The sequence below is a fragment of the Ogataea haglerorum genome (genome assembly GCF_019207285.1).
Source record: "Ogataea haglerorum isolate 81-453-3 chromosome Unknown 81-453-3_NODE_16_length_219348_cov_95.707317, whole genome shotgun sequence".
NCBI lineage: Eukaryota > Fungi > Ascomycota > Pichiomycetes > Pichiales > Pichiaceae > Ogataea > Ogataea haglerorum.
In genome coordinates this window covers 54,367-71,407 of record NW_025065166.1, presented here as the reverse complement: position 1 = coordinate 71,407, position 17,041 = coordinate 54,367, and the positions used below count along the sequence as shown (strand labels likewise).

The window sequence follows — 17,041 nt, the reverse complement described above, 5'->3', positions numbered from 1 at the left end:
GTCGTGGGCGTTCTTCGTCATCGTGATCTTCCTTGTCCCCATGCCAATGTACGGCCAGAAGTACATCTACAGCAGGAACTTTTTCCGCGCGTGGATCGTGGTAATCATGATCTGGCTGGTGCTGGCCGCGTGCTTTATCATCTTCTACCCGCTCTGGGAGAGCCGCGACGTTGCCGTCAAGATCTTCCGCGTCGTCACGGGACGCCAGCCGCCAGAACGGCCCCTGCTGCTCTCCGCCGCCGCCTCGGCCCGCTCCGACGAGGTGGATCACGTGAGCGTCGAGCACGTGGGGAAGCTCCACCCCGGTAAACCGATATAGCAATAAAACACAGAATTTCCGTATGTTTGACAAGCTCAAGAACAAGCTCTCGTCGGACCTCCCGGCGGTCCCCGCCCCGTCGCAAGTAGACCGCAGAACAGTTTACCTATACCGTCACAACTTTGGCGTGAACTTCGGCTCCGTGTTTGTGCTCGAGAAGTACATCTTCGACAGTCCCTTTGGCAACACCGAGTACGAACTGGACGCTGTGAAGATGAACGTGCAGCAGAAGGGCGTCGAGGAGACACGGAAGCTTTTTGAAGCCCATTGGACCCGCTACTGCACGGACAACGACTGGAAGTGGCTCAAGGCCAAGGGCGTGCAGTCTGTCCGGCTACCAATCGGCTACTGGGCAGTCGACCCTCGACAATTCAACAGCGGCACGTCGTTCGACTCTGTGAGTGCAGTCTACCAAAACGCCTGGACAATCTACAAACAGTACATCCGGAAGGCCGCCGACCACAACATTTCCGTCGTTGTGGATCTGCATGCTCTGCCGAAGGGAGCCAACACCGGAGGACACTCCGGAGAGCGTTTTGAGAGGGCAGGGTTCTGGGGCAGTGCCAAGGCCGTCGACAAGGCCGTTGCGATTGTCAGGTTCATAGCTTCCGACCTGGCCTCCTTTGAAAACGTGTGTGCTCTGCAGGTGGTGAACGAGTCTGATTTTGACGAGGCCATGGGCCAGAAAAAATATTACTTCGAGGCCATCCGAGCCGTCCGCTCTGTCAACCCCGACATCCCCGTTGTCATCAGCGACGGCTGGTGGCCGGACCAATGGGTGAAGTTTGTGAACGGCCACACCAAGCCCGGCACAGATCCCGGGATCGTTATCGACCACCATGTGTACAGATGTTTCAGCGACGAGGACAAAAATAAGGGGGTGGACCAGATCATCAACGACCTGTCCGGTTCGGTGCTCACCAATCTCTCTGGTCCGGCAGACTTTATGATAGGCGAGTATTCGTGTGTACTGGACAATTCGTCGTGGTGCAAGGGACGCTTCGACAGAGAGGCCTGTGTGCGTCGCTTTGGCAATGAGCAGGCACGGCTGTTCAGAGAACGTGCCGGTTTTGGCTTCTATTTCTGGACGTTCAAGTTTGAGCACGGAGAGGGCGGCGAGTGGGGGTTCAGGCCGATGGTGGAGGCCGGGTGCATCCCGTCGCGGAGCTCGGAGCCGCAGATTCCGTCGGAGGACGAGAAAAACAGGCGGCTCGGCGAGAACCTCAGGGCGCACGAGGAGTACTGGAACCGGCAGAATCCAAACGAGAAGTACGAGCACTGGCGGTACAGAGAAGGTTTCGAGACGGCCTGGGGCGACAGCGTGGAGTTTGCGAAGTTCGACAACTCCCGGATCGGCCGCAGAGCAGCGTGGAAGTCGCTCAGACGGCAGCAGCACGCTGCCTCACGCGGAAACAGCAACTTTATCTGGGAATGGGAGCAGGGTTTCGACAAAGGTCTGGAGTGTTTTGGCTACTGAACGTATATATGGTCACTCATCAACGTCGAAGATAGGGTACTTGGTTTTTAATGCGCTGACAAAGTTCGACCAGCTCGAGTAGCTGTCCAGCTTCAGCTGGCCGGACTCCACCATGGTGTTGATTTTTTTGCAGCATCTGAGGACGGCCCGCACGGTGTCGTTGCGTTTCTCGAGCTCCTGCTTCGGAGCGTCGTCCTTGAGTTTCTTGTCCAGCACCTTCGAACATGCCGCGACGAAATTTTCGAGCGTCTGATTTCCAGCGAAAATCGTCGGTTTCAGGTTGATAATCTTGATGAGCGTCAGCAGACAGATGAAAATGACCGTTGGGTCGTCCTTGAACGCCCTGGCCACAAACCTCTCGAAAACCAGGCTCCAGTCGATCTGGCTGATCACCAAAAACTGCGGGCTGGTCTCAAGAGTGGTCAGCAGCGTGTACACCATCTCGTACAGCCCCTTTCTGTAGTTCAGGCCGTTGTCCAGCTTGTGTTTGAAAGGACCGATCCGGACCACCTCAACGTACTCTTTCTTCTGCTCGAGCTCTGTTTCCAGCACGCGCGGCATGATCTTGGAGACCAGCGGAAGAGCAACCAGGGGCTTTTTGTGCAGGGCGAAGATGAGATTAGAAACCCCGAGTTGCTTGAGTTCCAGGTCTGCACTGAAAATGTACTCTTCGGCCGACGTAAGCTCAAGATACCTGGACAGTAAGATCAAGTCTGACTCCAGCGATGGGTCCACAAGCACGTGTTTGGTGGTGGACCCCAGCACCAGCTTTTGTGTCCGTGACGGGCCGGCCGACAGAATGGAGCACATGTCCGGCAGCAGCGAGCCGTGGACTGCAAGAAGCGCTACTATTCCGGCGGCTGCTTCCACGGCGTCGCTCTTTCCAAGCTCGGATTTGAGTAGCATGTCGAATAGATGTCTGGACGACGCCGTGTCGAGATTGATTTTCTGTAAAGCGGTTTTTAGTGCCTGCAGCAAGGGAACCGTGGCCCCCAACTCAAGCTGCTTTGTCAACTCGTCCAGATATTTGTCTGGGTTGCGTGAGACAATAGTGGCGATCGCTGAGATGGCGGCGTTCTTAATCTCGTCGTCCCCATTGAGATGGCGCACAAACGGCGCCAGTCCAACGTCCAGATCCATGGATTTGGACACCTGGTCCAGGAACGTGATCGAAAACAGCACGTTTTCGCTGTTGTTCAGGTTCCGTAGCGTCTCGTCAATAGAGGCAAAGTTCTTGTCACTCACGCTCACCAAACCCAGGATCTTGGACACGTTTGGGTCGCTATGGGTGCCGTGCTGCAGCACAACCTCAATAAACTGCTTGGCCGGTTTTTGGCCCAGTATGGCGTTGGTTAGCTCGGCCAGTGTGTCCTGGTCGAAGCTAGGGGCTCTAGAGAACTGCACGAGCAATCCGATGAGTCGGTCGACGTCCGGAACGGCCATCTTGGTAGCCAGCACGCTCAAGATCTTGCACACGCGCACAGTATTTTCTGGAGCGATTTTGCCGGCTTCACTGGCCGCAACAACGCGGTCGAAAACCAGGAGACCCTCCTTCTCGTCCAGGTTGGCTGACAGGCTGGCCAGCGTGTTCAAGCTCTGCGCCTGGAGCTCAGAAATCGTGAGATACTCCACCAGCTGCAAAATGATTGGATGATACCAGTCGCTGGAGAGGTTTTGCGAAATGCGAGAAACTATAGTCTCAATACACTGCAGATCCACGGCCACCAGGAATTCGATCGTTATGGTGTCCACAAACACTTTCAGCGCCGTTTGCAAATCGGAAACCTCCGATTTGGTGACCAGCGAGCACAGACACACGAGCGCTTTCTGCCGGATCTCGGTCGAGTAGTTCTTGTTGGAGGCTTTTTCTATAAGTGCCGTTTCGACGCTCGGGAGCTGTGCGCCCGGCTCGTGCTCGAGCACGTCTGTGAGTAATCCCAGAGCCTCCAGCACGAGCTCGTGATTGGACGAGGATGCCACGCAGCCAACAATATCGGCAATGATTCTCTGGGAGCTGCTTCCGAGGTCTGCCAGAGAATACTTTCTCAGAACAGCAGTATAAAACTTGATCACCTCAGACGTGATGCTGGATTCTCTCAAGTCCAGTAGCTTGTTCATCAGAGCCGGCGTCCATTCGGACTCGCAGCCGTCTGTCGCATTCGAAAACTCCACAAAGAAGTCGTGCAGCAACGAGAGTTTCGTCGAGTTCTTGGCCACAAGCAGTTTGCTGAACGACTCGCAGATGTGCGCACTCTTGCTGCCCAGATACACGGACGGGTCCTCGTCGCTCTGCATGCTGACGTCCGATCCCCGACGGCCGCTCGCATAGTCGTTCAGAGAGTTAAAGAATTTCAACGTGTAGTACGGCCCGTCCTGGACACTGAAGCGGAAGATTTTGGTGAGCGTGCGTAGCGCCTCCGAAACAACAGCCCCGTTGTCGTCCTGCAGCTGGCACAAGAGAGGCTCGAAGACCGATTGGAAAACCGTCGTGAGAGCCAACGGGTGTTTCTCGAGGATAACACTGACGAGTCTTGCCGATTCGCGACGCAGCTTCCACGACAGCCCAGACCCCTCGTCGTCGTCGTCGTCGTCAAGATCAGAAAGTTCGTACTCGTCCTCGTCCTCCAGCTCCTCCTCTGCGTCGTCTTTATACGGATTGTAGCCAATAAAGCGCGCAGCCAGTTCCAGCGAGCCAGAAACGTACTCTTCCATCGGCAGAAACTCGAACATGGCCACCAGGCATCCGAGCGCCTCGGTACGGGTCTCCTCCGTCTCCTGCTGGGCGTCGAAGTCGTCGTCGGGCTCGCCCAGAGTATCCAGATACAGTCCGTCGAGCACAGTCGGGTGCACCTGCTGGACGATCTGGGCCATCAGCTTGGCGTTTGAGCGCACAAGATTGCTCAGCACCTTCAGTGTGGTGTCCTGCTGTTTGTGTGTAGCGGTTTCATTGACCAGGGAAACGAGCTTTTGCAGCTGGTCGACAGAGGTGAAGTTTCTAGCCACCAGTCCAAGGGCCAAAACAGACTTTTTTGCAATCACTATGTCCGCGCCGTAGCAGGCCTTGGCCAGCAGCTCGGCTATGTTGTTCAGCTGGGCAGTAGTCAGGTAATTGCCCAGATATTCAATGAGGTCGGTCACGATCTCAATGTAGTCTATGGTGGTGTAGAACGCAGCGGTCCCCACGCCAAACACCTCGCCCAGCACGCAGTTCGCCACGTCGCGCGCCACAGACTCATTGGCAACGAAATTCTTCAGAACGTTATGGATCGCCATGGTGTAGATGGTGGAGGTGATGGAGATTTTCTCGGGCTTCTTCTTGCTCAAGGCGGCCACCACAGATACCACGTAGCCGCCAAGACGCGGAGTGAGCGTCTCAAAGCACTTCAACGCCTGTGTGCGAACCTCGGGAAACTCGTCGTCAAGACAGTGGAGAAGTATCTTGGCGTACTGAATCCGGTTCTCGCTCGAAAACGCATCTGGGTTGCTCACGATCTCCTTTTCGAGATCATTGAGGGCCATAAACCGCAGATCCGGGTCAGTGTCTCTGGTTTGGGTGAAAAGGTCTTCGATAAAAAAGCGCATTACTTTTTTCACTCGCGTCGATCGACTATTATACAGACTGCTACATGCTACCATTACTGTGCTTCCTCCTTGATCTTGTCTTTCTTGTCCTTCTTGGCCTTCTTATCTTTCTTCGTCTTCTTGGCCTTTCTGGCCTTGTCTTTGTGTTTTCCGTTGGCCTCTTCGACAGCTCTGTGGTTCTCGCTTTTCGCACTCACCTCCAGCTGCTCGTCCTCGTCCCCAACGTATTCCTGAACATCCACCTCCTCCACTATCATCGGATGCACCCGCTCTGCCTCCTTCTGTCCGCCAGACTGCTGCTTGTCGCCATCTTCGACACTCTCCTCGGCCATTCCCTCAACCAAAACCTGCTCGTTGGTGATAACCTCGACCAGCGCCTTGGCACGCATCACAAAGTCAAACTCTGGAATGTCCTCCGCAGCATCCTTCTTTTCCTCTTTCTCCTTGGTGTCGCCTTTCGCTTCCTCGTTCCCGTCCTCCTCGTCCTTCTCGTCCTTCTCTTCCTCCTTTTTCTCGCTCTCCTCGGCCCCCTCTGAAGCCTTCTGCATGTCTTCAAGAGCCTTCCGAGCAGCACTGTTCCATTTATCAACCACAGCCATCATCTGGTCTCTCACACGGTCTCTTGATCCGCCTTGAATGCTGGCAATGTACGCTTTCAGAGCTTCGTCATACTCGTGAGGAATGCTCTTGAGGTTTTTGAGAATCCAGGTCTGTTTCGCCTTGGAGAATTTCCAGTTCGCACGTTCTTCGTGGTATTGTCGAAGATACTTCAGCTGGTCCTTTTCTGGCGGCGGTGGGCGCTCGTTTTTGGGTAGCTTCTTCCTCTTGGGAGGCTTCTTCTCTGTGTCCGGCCCAGCCTCGGCTTTTCGTTTCTTGAGAATGTTCACCTTTGTGATTCCCAGAGGATCATTTTCCACGGTTTCTTTAATCTTCAGACCCAAACGTTTCCAGGCTGGCTCAGACATGTCAGTGTATTGATCTGAATAAAAAGATAAAAAAAATTCCTTACTTGTCAGTACTGTTAAAATATCCCTATTTAGAACGGTAATACCAAGTTTTTCAGACACTAACAATACCATGGTCGGTATAGGCCAGCTAAATGGGATTCGGTGCGGTGACATCACTTGTTAGTCATCCTAAATCCCGGCTGTAAAAGTGGTTGAGTAGACGAGCGCATAATCTCGAGACCGCTAACGTGCTTGACGAATGAGGGTGTCAAACCATGAAATTCTGCTAACTTGCCGCAACAGGGTACTGCCGATTATTTTTCTCGAGAGATAATCTACAAGCTGGACATCATTTTCCAAGTCATCTTTTCTCAATGGTTTAGCAGCTACTCGGCCTCAGATATTTTGGACTAGTCTAATCATTGCATATTTCGTAAGTATTCTTTGCTCTACATAGCATCACAATTTGTGCAGCTGCAACGTTTTGTCGAAGAACAGGCCGCTGACTCTAATTTCAAGGCTACCGTAGAGATAGCCATTTACGTAATTTTTCTCAGCTACCGTGCACGTTAAAAAAAATTATATTTTACTTTTATTTTTACTTCATTATGCGACAGATATCCACACGCTCTACGAATATGGGATTGACGTCGCTATATAAAGTTCCTGGTTTGAGTCCGTGAAGAGCATGCCGACTCTTCATGGATATAGAAATGGAATACATCATTTAAGTCCATACGCGACAAGTTTTTTGTATCCCTCGACAGCGGCCTCCAAGCTCTCGTGAGTAACGTACTCATTGTCTCCGTGGGCGACTAGAATCGAGCCTGGCCCGTACAGGTATCTCTTGAATCCACGCTGTGTAAGATTAGGCACGTCCGTGAAGTAAGCGGCCAGCATGGTGTCAAATCCAGGAACGTCGTGGTCCAGGTACGTAGGGTCTGCCTTTTGGATGACGTTCAGCTCAAAGTCCCGGTATTTCCCCAGGATGTCGGCAACTTTCTTTTGGATCGCGTCAGATTGCACGCTGACTCTCATAAGGACCTCGCACTCAGCAATAGGAGAGACCACGTTTGCTGCCGTTCCGGCGTTTATTAGTCCGATGTTTACGGTGGTAGCGCCCAAAATGTCGTCTGAGGGCCACTCGGTGGTGGAGATGTCGTACATTATTCTGATGAGCTCTTTGTTTGCGTCTTTCCCCAGTTCTGGATACCCGGAGTGCGAAGAAAGTCCGTGAACTTGAATTTTGAAGTAGTAGACGCCTTTATGGCCAACTGCGAGCTTGTTTTCTGTTGGCTCGCCAAACACAACCATCTTCCAGTTAGCGTCAATTTCCTTGTCCACCGTCAACATGCCGTCCCCGCCCGTCTCCTCTCCAACAACGAAAAGTAGAGCAACGTCGCCTTCGTGCACTTCGTTCTGCTCGTACAGTTCTGTGAATGCAGTGATTTGAGCAGCCACCGAGCCCTTCGCATCGCACGAGCCACGGCCGTAAATTTTGTCTCCATTGTCGTAGTATCCAATATAAGGGGGCACGGTGTCGATGTGGGAGGTGAGCAGTACCTTAGTATCTCTTGTCTTTCCCAGATAAGCGTAGATGTTGTTCCGTCCTTGGGAGCTTATTCTTTCGACCGTGAGCCCCAATCTCTCGAGGTACTCAGCGACGTATTCGGAAGCGTCCTGCTCCTGGAAACTGAGACTTTTTATCCTCACCAGTCTCTTGTGCAGAGGGTAGAGTCCCAGAGCGTCTGTTTTTGCAACAGAGCTGTGTAGCGTGTTGGGGAGGCTCAATTGTGGCCGGATATCAAAAAAGGGCAGCGAGGCCGCTGTCAAAATTAAATAGAATAACACCGCGAGTCTCATCGATAAGAATTAAATATTGTGAAAATTAAATTTACTAAAAATCCTCTTAAATTTATTTTTCCATGACACATTCTTTGGAGATCTCAGATTTGTACATATTCAACCTGAGCACGCCGGTGCTCAGCTCGTTGGAGCTCATGTACTTTGATTCGCATACGCTGGAGGCGAAGCCCAAGGAACAGGAACCGATATCAAACACTGGCTACGTTTCGAGGCCCAAGCCCAGGGTTGAAGAGGACGACTTTGAACGATTTAACCGCAAAAGATCGTTGGCGGGGCTCACCACAGTGAGCGAGGCCCAATTTGAGGACATGATGGACCAGCTGAGCATTTCTGGGTCCGAAAGTGACTCTGAGGACGAGGAGTCCACTGTCAGCTACCTCAACACGCAGTCTCCATTCGTCTTGTTTCAGAGCTCGTTGCTGGACGCTGGGCTTTGCTTTGGCGCTTATAAGACAGTGCTGAATGCACAGAACGAAGATCCGCTAGAGAGCCTCAAAAAACTTGCTACAACGGGCTCTGGCAAAAGCGCACTATTCATGCTGGGAGGAGGCCATTTTGCAGGAGCCATTATCTCTCACGACAGAATCAGCACAAAGGGAAACCATGGGTCGGCCGAGGAGCTCAGAATGCAAAGCGTGCGCTTTTTGCACCACAAGACGTTCCATAGATACACAACCAGACGGAAGCAAGGAGGCGCACAGAACGCTAGCGATAATGCCAAGGGAAAGGCCAAAAGTGCCGGTTCTACGCTGAGAAGATACAACGAGCAGGCGTTGCAGCAGGATATTCGCAATCTGCTGGCTGAATGGAGGAAGGAGCTGGATGGATGCGAGTCCATATTCATCAAAGCGAGCGGATCGGCGTCACACAAAATCATTGTTGGGTATCCGAACTCTCCCATACAAAACGATGATCCGCGAGTCAGACATTTCCCTTTCACCACGAAAAGGCCTACGTCGTCCGAGCTGAGGCGCGCCTGGATCGAACTGAGCTACTTGAAGATACTGGACCTGCCCAAGGCACGAAAAGACGAGGTGGAGCGCGAACAGCGTCAGCAGGAAGCTCTTGCTCGAAGCCGGGTCCAGAAGCAGGCGACAGCTCCAAAACAGGAGGCACCGGAAATAGAGGTTTCCAGGGAGCTGGTGAGCCTGCTCAAGCGGTCAAAAGCTCCGGCTTTAATATCGTTTGTGAAAAAAAATAAAATCGACGTGAACATGGAGCTGCAACCAGAGACGGAATACGCCAGCACGCCGACCATGTTGCATTTTGCGGCCGCAAGCAAGCTCAGCCACATGTGCCAGGTTCTGCTAGTCAACCTGAAAGCCGACCCGGCGATCAAGAACCGCCACGGCCGCACTGCCTACGAACTTGCTCCGCAGCATGCCAAATACTCCTTCCAGGTGGCTAGAAATATTCTGGGAGAGGACTACTGCGACTGGGACGCGGCGAGGGTGAAAGAGCCAATGACGAAGGAGGAGGTGGAAAGAATTCTCAATGAGGAGAAGAGACAGAACGAGGAAGAGTCCAAAAAGCTAATAGACGAGCAGCTCGAGAAGGCCAAGCAGGAAGCAGAGGAGGAGCATACCAGGAAATTTGGCCGGGGAAAGCCGCTCGGGATCAGCGAGCAGCAGAACCTCAGCTCGCTAACGCCCGAGCAGAGAATGCGTGTGCTGCGCGAACAGCGCGCTCGTGCTGCAGAGGCGCGCCTCGGCAAGCTGGCCAAGTAGCGAAGCAATTAATTTTTCATGAATATGTACGAGATGGCCGGTTTATCGGGCTCCTGGGAGTCCATGATGCTGTCGATGACCGGGTCACCCGTGCGTGCGCCGCTGGCGGGGTCGTAATGGCGGTAGTCCATCAGACACCGTTTAATCTGCTGCTTTTTCTTCTCCCCGTCTATGTTCGGGTCCTGATAGTTGAGAGCAGATATAAAGCTGAGCTCGCGCGTGGTCTTGGCCGGCTCTGCGTACTCGAGCGCTCTGCCGTCCCCCGGACATTGGCAATCCAGCAACATGTGCGTGTTCGAGTTCACTTGCGACACGGTAAACAGGTCTTTGAGGTCTGTTGTGTCGAAGAAGTTCTCATTCGAGTCGGTGGAGTCGTCCAGGAATTTGTCGCTTAGACTGGTCTTGATCAGCTGGCGCTGGAAGATTTTCTCGTCGATGCACCCGGCCGTCAGGAGCCGGTACACGTGCACCGGTCTGGTCTGGCCGTCACGGTGGACCCTGGCCATAGCCTGCAGGTCCACGGCCGGGTTCCAGTCGTTGTCGAATAGGATGAGTCTGGACGCGCCAACGAGGTTCAAACCCATGCCGCCGGACTTGGCGCTGAGCAGAAACACGAAACTCGCGTCCCAGGAGGCCCTATTGAAGTCGGAGACAATTTTGTCGCGCAAACTAGCCGGCGTTGCCCCGTCGAGCCGCGAGAACGGCAGCTCCAGCACGTTCATCAGTTTCTCCAGCACGTCCAGCGTCTGGGTGAAATTGGACACAACGACAACTTTCTCCTGCCGGAGTTTGTAGATACCTCTAAGGAGCTTCACCAGAAGAACGATTTTTGCGCTGCGCACCTTGCTGCTGAGCTCTCCGCGCAGGTCGTCGATGCCACACAGCCCGGCAAACATGGCGTCCTCGGTCAAAAGCGCTGGCGAGTTGCAAATCTTGCGGAACGTCGTGATCAGCTGCAACGAGTCGTTGGCCGGCGCAGCGCTGAGAATTCTGCCGAACTGGGCGGTTTTCTGCAGCGACTCAAACAGCCTGATCTGCAGCTTGGTGGGCGGCGCAAACAGCACGTAGTCGGAGCGACGCGGCAGGAACTTGGTGATCTCCTCGATTGTCCGCCGCAGCGTGAATTTTTTGGTCAGCTCTATAAGCTCGCGCGAGGCGGCCTCGCCCTGCTCCAGCACCGCGGCGTTTGTGCAGTTCGCCTCGCGCGCGCGCAGAATCGGCCGCATGTAGCTGCGCTGGAAGCTTTTGAAGTCGCCCAGCACGCCGGGGTTCACAAAGTTCGCCACGTTGTAGAACTCGGCCAGGTCGTTCTGGATCGGCGTGCCCGACAGAAGCACCCGGTGCTTGATGTCGAGCGCCTCCAGCACCTTGAGCACCTTGTTGTTCCCGCTCTTGAGCCGGTGGCCCTCGTCGCACACCACCAGGTCGAACTTGACGCACCCCACGTCGTCTGCCACCGTGAGCATTTTTTCGTACCCGATAATCATCACGTGGTAGACGTTGGTATTCGCAAACCCCTGGATATTCTGCCGGTCGTTACTCGACGAGCCGTTCAGCGCGAGGATGCTCACGCGGTTCGGGCCGAGCCACTTGCGGAACTCCTTTTTCCAGTTCATCACTAGAGTCACGGGACAGCAGATCAGCACTTTGCGTGCCACGGGAGCCCCGCCTGCTACAGGGCTCTGTTTCAGCAGCGTCCACACGAGCGCGATCGTCTGCAACGTCTTCCCCAGCCCCATGCTGTCCGCCAGCAGCACGCCGTGCCCGTCGTAGTCGCGGAATCCCATCACACACTCGTACATGAATCTAACACCCTCCTTCTGGTGCGGCCGCAAATTTTCAGCGAGCACAGGGTCCACCACGACGTCTCTGACGGTGTTGGGGTCTGCGTTGGGCGGCCGCGGCAGCACCAGACCGTTCGGCGCCGTCGCGTCGTGCAGCGACTGTGTGACTCGACGAGGCGGCGCGGGTGTGCGTGGCGGGGCCGATACGAGCTCCGACACGCTTTTGGTAGCCAATCTGGGCCGTTTCAGCAGGCCGACGCTACGCATTGGCGGCGCCTTCCGAAGCGGCGCGGAGACCGCGCGCGCCGCCGGCACCGCGGCGGACGGCTCGTCGATGGACTCGTCGCCGTCCAGCTCGAACTCGTAGCTGCCGCCTCTAAACACCCCGTTTCGGATCACCTTGGAGCAGTTCTTGACTCGCGCAAGAAAATTGCCCGAGTCGTCGCGCACTACGCCCTCGTCGTTGTCCACCACCAGCACACCGTCGCCGTCCCACGTCTTGTTCTTCCGCTGCGTCTGCTTGCGCCATAGGACGTTGTATCGCGACATTGCACGGACGCGTAAAGTGAAAAATAAAAATAAAGCACCCATGCACCAGAAAAACCGAGTTTGATTTTCCAGCATGCTCACGCGATCAGGACCCAGCACGCGCGACGTTCTCGCGAACTTGCGCATCTGCATAGCGGTGGCCCAGAGGGCCAAAGCCGAAGGCCGACACCCGTTTGGATGCATACTGGTGGGCCCGAGCGGGGAGGTGCTTTTGGAGCAAGGCAACGTCGACACTTTCAACCACGCGGAGTCGACGCTGTGTAGGGAGGCGTTTCGCCGGTTCGGGCCTGAGTTTCTGTGGAACTGCACTCTGTACACGACGTTCGAGCCGTGCTGTATGTGTGCAGGCTCTGCGTATTGGGCCAATATCGGACAGATCGTGTACGGGGTGGCAGAGACTCGGTTGCTGGAAGTGACGGGCGCCGCAGAGGAGAACATGACCATGTCGCTGAGTTGCCGAGAGGTGATTGAGGCGGGGCAGAAACCGATCCGGGTGGTGGGCCCTGTGGCCGAGCTCGAGGCTGAAATCCTACATGATCACCAGGGGTTCTGGCGATCGGATAATAAATGATGTGATGCGGCACAAGTCAGGCTCTAAGAATGTACTTGTACGGGATTCTGACAAGTAATGACGCGCTAGCAAAGTTCTCTGGCGAATGCTAAACAAGGAACGCTGCAGACATGATGCGTGTGGAAGCTGGGAGAGAAAACTTTGTGTCGTCAGAAACCCGCGGTTTCCAGTTTGTTTTAGAAAATTTTGAATGGAGCTAACAAGAGCTGCAGCGCAGCTTGCGCTATTGTTTATGCAGAAAAGGTACCTAATATTACGCAGTCATTGTATCTCTGCGCTGCTCGGGAGTGCTATGTCCTGGCGCAACGCATGCACAGGCTGACAAAATCGTTAAATACAACGCATGCGAAATTATGGCTCTGATATCGAGCGCGAGCTGAGAACATCGCATTATACAGCCGCATGTTCCGGCGCTCTTTTTCATGCCGAACATTTTTGTCCTTCCAGACATCGAGGGATCTGCAAGTGGACATTGTTCGCGCTGGTGCTCATGCATGCTGCAGTCTACCCGGTCATTGATACTAGGAAACTATTTTCTTCGCTACAGCGATTCACTATGTGGATATATAAAGTTTAAATTTTCCACGAAGGCGGATGTTTAATTCTTGTCCAAGAGTAGCGTAATCCATGGTACCTTAGCCCACGCTAATCAATGGAACTCCCCTCTTTAATAAACGAATCTGAAGAGACGGAGAAAACCAAACCTACCGAACCCGAGCAGGGTTCCTCTCTTCGGCAAGAATCCATCTCTCAAGAGTTACGAAAACACCTCCACATCAAGTCCGAGCAGCGACGTCGTAGCAAGATCATCGATGGGTTCCAGAAACTACGCAACATCATCCCGCTCGTTAAACCGCAGACAGATTCCAAAGCGCAGGTGCTTAAGAAAGCTACTGAGTACATCGAGGAGTTGCAGTACCAGAACAATGCCCTGGCGGCCAATTGCGAAATGCTCAAGGAGTACTCCCACCAATTGCACACCCAGCTGCTACAGCTCAACGCCACTCCCGTAATGCCGGCTCCTCAGCTCCACAGAGTGTATTCTCAGGAAGTGGGCCATACACCGCCCGCTCCCCAGACACAGATACAGTATCCTCCTTACCCTGGCGTTTTTGCGCCTCCCATGGGCCACTCGCATTCCGAGGGCCGAATAATGCCCTATCCGGCGCACCTTGCCCCTCCGCCCCCAGTCGGCTTCACCCATATACAGTCTCCCTACCCCAGAAGATCCGCCCATTCATCGCCAACTTTGCACCATAATCCTCCCCCTGGCCAGGAGTACATGATGACCGGCGACGGCACAGCCCCCCTCCCCCCTTTCGCCCAGGGACACTTCCCAAAAAAGTAAATAGGCATCTACCGTCCAATGGGCGATAGCAATATTTCACATTCCAGTAATGGCGGCACATTTGTGCCAGTAGTGGTCCGCGAGCCGAGGCTTGGCTTGTATCCGAAGCCTGCGCAGTCTTCTCCTCCCAGTGGCTGCGAAAAAATGTACGCGAGACGCACAATCTGAAAATTGCAACACGGTCGCACAATGCCAGCGACTCCGACGGGCCTGTGCTCGCGGCGCATCCAAGCCAGCCTGTCCATCATCGTCTGCTCGCCAGTGCCGGCTTCCCGGCGAGAGTTTTCCGGCCCTGCGAGACCTGTCCCGCACCGAGCGTCGAAAAAAAACACGCTCCTGGGCTGGTGAGCAAATATTTCCGTTCCGCATTCATCTGTGCGATCTCCAAACTAAGAATTTTTTTCGAGCACTCTGGTCAACTTCAAGCACGTATCACGAGCCTCTGGCAAGGCGTACTGCAAAGTTTGTGATGTAGCCCAAAGCCATTGTAGAGCTGATGCACTACTTGGCAACTTTTTGTTCAATGCACTAAGCGTTTTCTGGCTGTTTCCTGTTTGAGTAGTCGTCCGTGAGAGTATCATACGTCTCCAACATAATCTCTCGCCCGTTCCCGTTTCTTTGTATGCAGCGTCTCTAGTCTGGTTCTAGCCAGATTTTAGCCGGTAGTTCATTAGTGCCTCTTGTCTAAGCAGATCACCTCCCCCTTACTGATCTGTGCTTGCACGGCCAAATCACTCGGCTCGCGAAATATTTTTACAATCTCTCAATAACATGTCTGAATCAGACTCCACATATTTGGCGCTCAGAGACACGTGCGTGCGCGGCGAGCTTCCAGCAGACCTGGGCGCCATTGCGTCGCTGCTCACGCCTGTCAAAACGCTGCAGATCTTGCTGGTCGATCTGCCCGAAACCGTTTCCTTGCGCCTCTGTTTCGAGGCTGCCCAGTCCGCGCTCAGGGGCTCCGACGCCCCAGATTCTCTCCCTTTGCCTGAAGCGTTTGTCTTTCCAGAAAACGTTGTGGCAGAGCTGGTGGCTGAGGCCGATAGCTCGCTTGAGGAACAGGTGCACCGATGGCACTTTGACAGCAATCAGGACCTCTACTTTCAGTTTGTCCAGGCCAGGATCTTCAAAACAAACTACTATCTGGGAGTTCTGCCCGCACCAGACGAGATCGGAGACCTTGTGGTCGCCTCAGAGTTCGCGTCCAAGCAATTGACAGACTGGTGGAGCCAGTTCTACGTGCCGCTCGCCGGTTTGGCTGAGTTCGGAGACGTCCCGCTGTTGCTCGACTTTGTCGACTATTACTCGCCAACGGAACAGATCGAGCTGTTCGTTGGACTCATGGACACCTCGAACCACGACCGAATCGTCCACTGGCTCTGCAAATACCACAGCTATCTCAACGACAACGGAACAACTATCAATGACTACATCCTCTCGCTAGGAAACACCATCGTCACCAAATCGGCCGTCCAGATCGAGTCCAAGTTCGAAACCCTCACAAGGCTCGTCACGTCCAGCGACCTGCTGGCCTATCTGCAGGCCAGCGGTGCCTTACAGAAGTTTGTCAGCATAGTGTTAGCAACAATTTACCTATGTCCTGAAGTGTCGCTCTCTCTTTACGTGAAGATGAAGGAAATTCTCGTCTGTCTCAAGTTCATCGATCCCGACAATCTGGCCCCTAACACACATCAGAAGCTTGCGCGCAAAGACTCGCTGCAAGAAATGGCAGACTCCATAGTGCCTTGTCCAGACACCATCAAAACGCTTACACAATATGTCGAGACGGGAGAAAGACTCTTCTCCAACAACATGTCGCTAGCTCAGGTGGCTGAGCTGCCTGACCTCGATGCGCAGGATCAGTACGACCAGCTGGAAAAGTTCGTCATCACGGAGTCTGAGTATTTGAAAACCGCTAGACAGTGGGAAGGCTTGCTCAGCTCGGTGTACTGGGTAGTCAACAACACCCATGTCTTCAACAAAGTCCAGCTTGCGCAAGTCGATGAGCTCTTCCTGAGCAAACTGCTGTCGAGAAACATGTTTGCCTTGACCACCTCTGTCTTTTTGCCCAGGTACTGCACGCTGGACACCGGTCAAGTGGACAAAATTCTTATCGAGGCCGCATGGGGGTTCTACCGCAAAGCAACCAATTGCGACCCGTCCATGGGCCACTTGAAGAGCGCCAGAAGCTGCCTGCAGATGGCCAGCTCAGGCACGTTGCAACTCGAGCAGCTCATCGCAGCTAATCAGGAACTGTTGCACTGGAAATTATTCTTCCAGCCGGGCGTTCCTATCAAGCCGCTAGACATATTGGAGACCAAAGACCCTTTGAAGGTTGTGTCTAGGATTCTCGAACTTAACGGCAACGCATACAAAGAAACCGAGCTGCTGGAGTCTTTGCTGCTACATTTGAGCGCAGGCCTCAATAGCCAAGATGAGATGGCTACCATCAAGCTGCGCCTCCTCTGCCTTGACTTCGCTATTGCTCAGGACTTTGGCCACTCACTGCAGTTGGCCTTGACCTTGATCGACCTCGCCGTCAACGCCAAGACAAACGATCCCAAGCTATTCGGCCTCATCCAGGAAAGATGGTTCTCCATATTCCAGCTCGTCAAGAACGACTATGCCGAGCCAGAAGAGCACGAACAACTTACACAGAAACTCCGCCTGTTGCAGCGTCTTATGCTGATAGTGCCCACTGAATTTAATACCAACGTTCTTGAGCAATGGCAGTTACTCAATACCATTCTTGACCAGGTCGTACCAGAGACTCCTCTGTCAGGACAGACGAAGATGGAGAAATCCAACGACTTGGGCAAAAATATCATTGGCTGGATAGTCGGAGCCCAGTAATTTTTATCATAGCGTGTG

The 17,041-nt window shown here is 53.8% G+C and overlaps 9 protein-coding genes across 9 annotated transcripts; 5 read left to right on the top strand and 4 right to left on the bottom strand.

The window, feature by feature from the left end:
- Nucleotides 1–341: 341 nt before the first annotated feature.
- On the top strand, nt 342–1,796 carry KL911_004785 (uncharacterized protein; the record flags this gene model as incomplete). The annotated part of the gene is made up of 1 exon (XM_043200114.1): nt 342–1,796. The coding sequence occupies one exon, from the start codon at nt 342–344 to the stop codon at nt 1,794–1,796; it is 1,455 nt and encodes a 484-aa protein (XP_043052405.1).
- Nucleotides 1,797–1,808: 12 nt separating this feature from the next.
- KL911_004784 (uncharacterized protein) lies at nt 1,809–5,378 on the bottom strand (the record flags this gene model as incomplete). The annotated part of the gene is made up of 1 exon (XM_043200113.1): nt 1,809–5,378. The coding sequence occupies one exon, from the start codon at nt 5,376–5,378 to the stop codon at nt 1,809–1,811; it is 3,570 nt and encodes a 1,189-aa protein (XP_043052404.1).
- A 53-nt stretch (nt 5,379–5,431) lies between these two features.
- KL911_004783 (uncharacterized protein) lies at nt 5,432–6,864 on the bottom strand (the record flags this gene model as incomplete). The annotated part of the gene is made up of 2 exons (XM_043200112.1): nt 5,432–6,501; nt 6,822–6,864. 2 exons carry the CDS (start codon nt 6,862–6,864, stop codon nt 5,432–5,434), a joined length of 1,113 nt encoding a protein of 370 aa, XP_043052403.1.
- Nucleotides 6,865–7,048: 184 nt separating this feature from the next.
- KL911_004782 (uncharacterized protein) lies at nt 7,049–8,188 on the bottom strand (the record flags this gene model as incomplete). The annotated part of the gene is made up of 1 exon (XM_043200111.1): nt 7,049–8,188. One exon carries the CDS (start codon nt 8,186–8,188, stop codon nt 7,049–7,051), a length of 1,140 nt encoding a protein of 379 aa, XP_043052402.1.
- A 62-nt stretch (nt 8,189–8,250) lies between these two features.
- On the top strand, nt 8,251–9,918 carry KL911_004781 (uncharacterized protein; the record flags this gene model as incomplete). The annotated part of the gene is made up of 1 exon (XM_043200110.1): nt 8,251–9,918. One exon carries the CDS (start codon nt 8,251–8,253, stop codon nt 9,916–9,918), a length of 1,668 nt encoding a protein of 555 aa, XP_043052401.1.
- An 8-nt stretch (nt 9,919–9,926) lies between these two features.
- KL911_004780 (uncharacterized protein) lies at nt 9,927–12,251 on the bottom strand (the record flags this gene model as incomplete). Its single annotated transcript, XM_043200109.1, has 1 exon — nt 9,927–12,251. One exon carries the CDS (start codon nt 12,249–12,251, stop codon nt 9,927–9,929), a length of 2,325 nt encoding a protein of 774 aa, XP_043052400.1.
- A 73-nt stretch (nt 12,252–12,324) lies between these two features.
- Nucleotides 12,325–12,822, top strand: KL911_004779 (uncharacterized protein; the record flags this gene model as incomplete). The annotated part of the gene is made up of 1 exon (XM_043200107.1): nt 12,325–12,822. One exon carries the CDS (start codon nt 12,325–12,327, stop codon nt 12,820–12,822), a length of 498 nt encoding a protein of 165 aa, XP_043052399.1.
- A 652-nt stretch (nt 12,823–13,474) lies between these two features.
- Nucleotides 13,475–14,640, top strand: KL911_004778 (uncharacterized protein; the record flags this gene model as incomplete). Its single annotated transcript, XM_043200106.1, has 2 exons — nt 13,475–14,100; nt 14,244–14,640. 2 exons carry the CDS (start codon nt 13,475–13,477, stop codon nt 14,638–14,640), a joined length of 1,023 nt encoding a protein of 340 aa, XP_043052398.1.
- A 301-nt stretch (nt 14,641–14,941) lies between these two features.
- KL911_004777 (uncharacterized protein) lies at nt 14,942–17,023 on the top strand (the record flags this gene model as incomplete). Its single annotated transcript, XM_043200105.1, has 1 exon — nt 14,942–17,023. The coding sequence occupies one exon, from the start codon at nt 14,942–14,944 to the stop codon at nt 17,021–17,023; it is 2,082 nt and encodes a 693-aa protein (XP_043052397.1).
- Nucleotides 17,024–17,041: the final 18 nt, after the last annotated feature.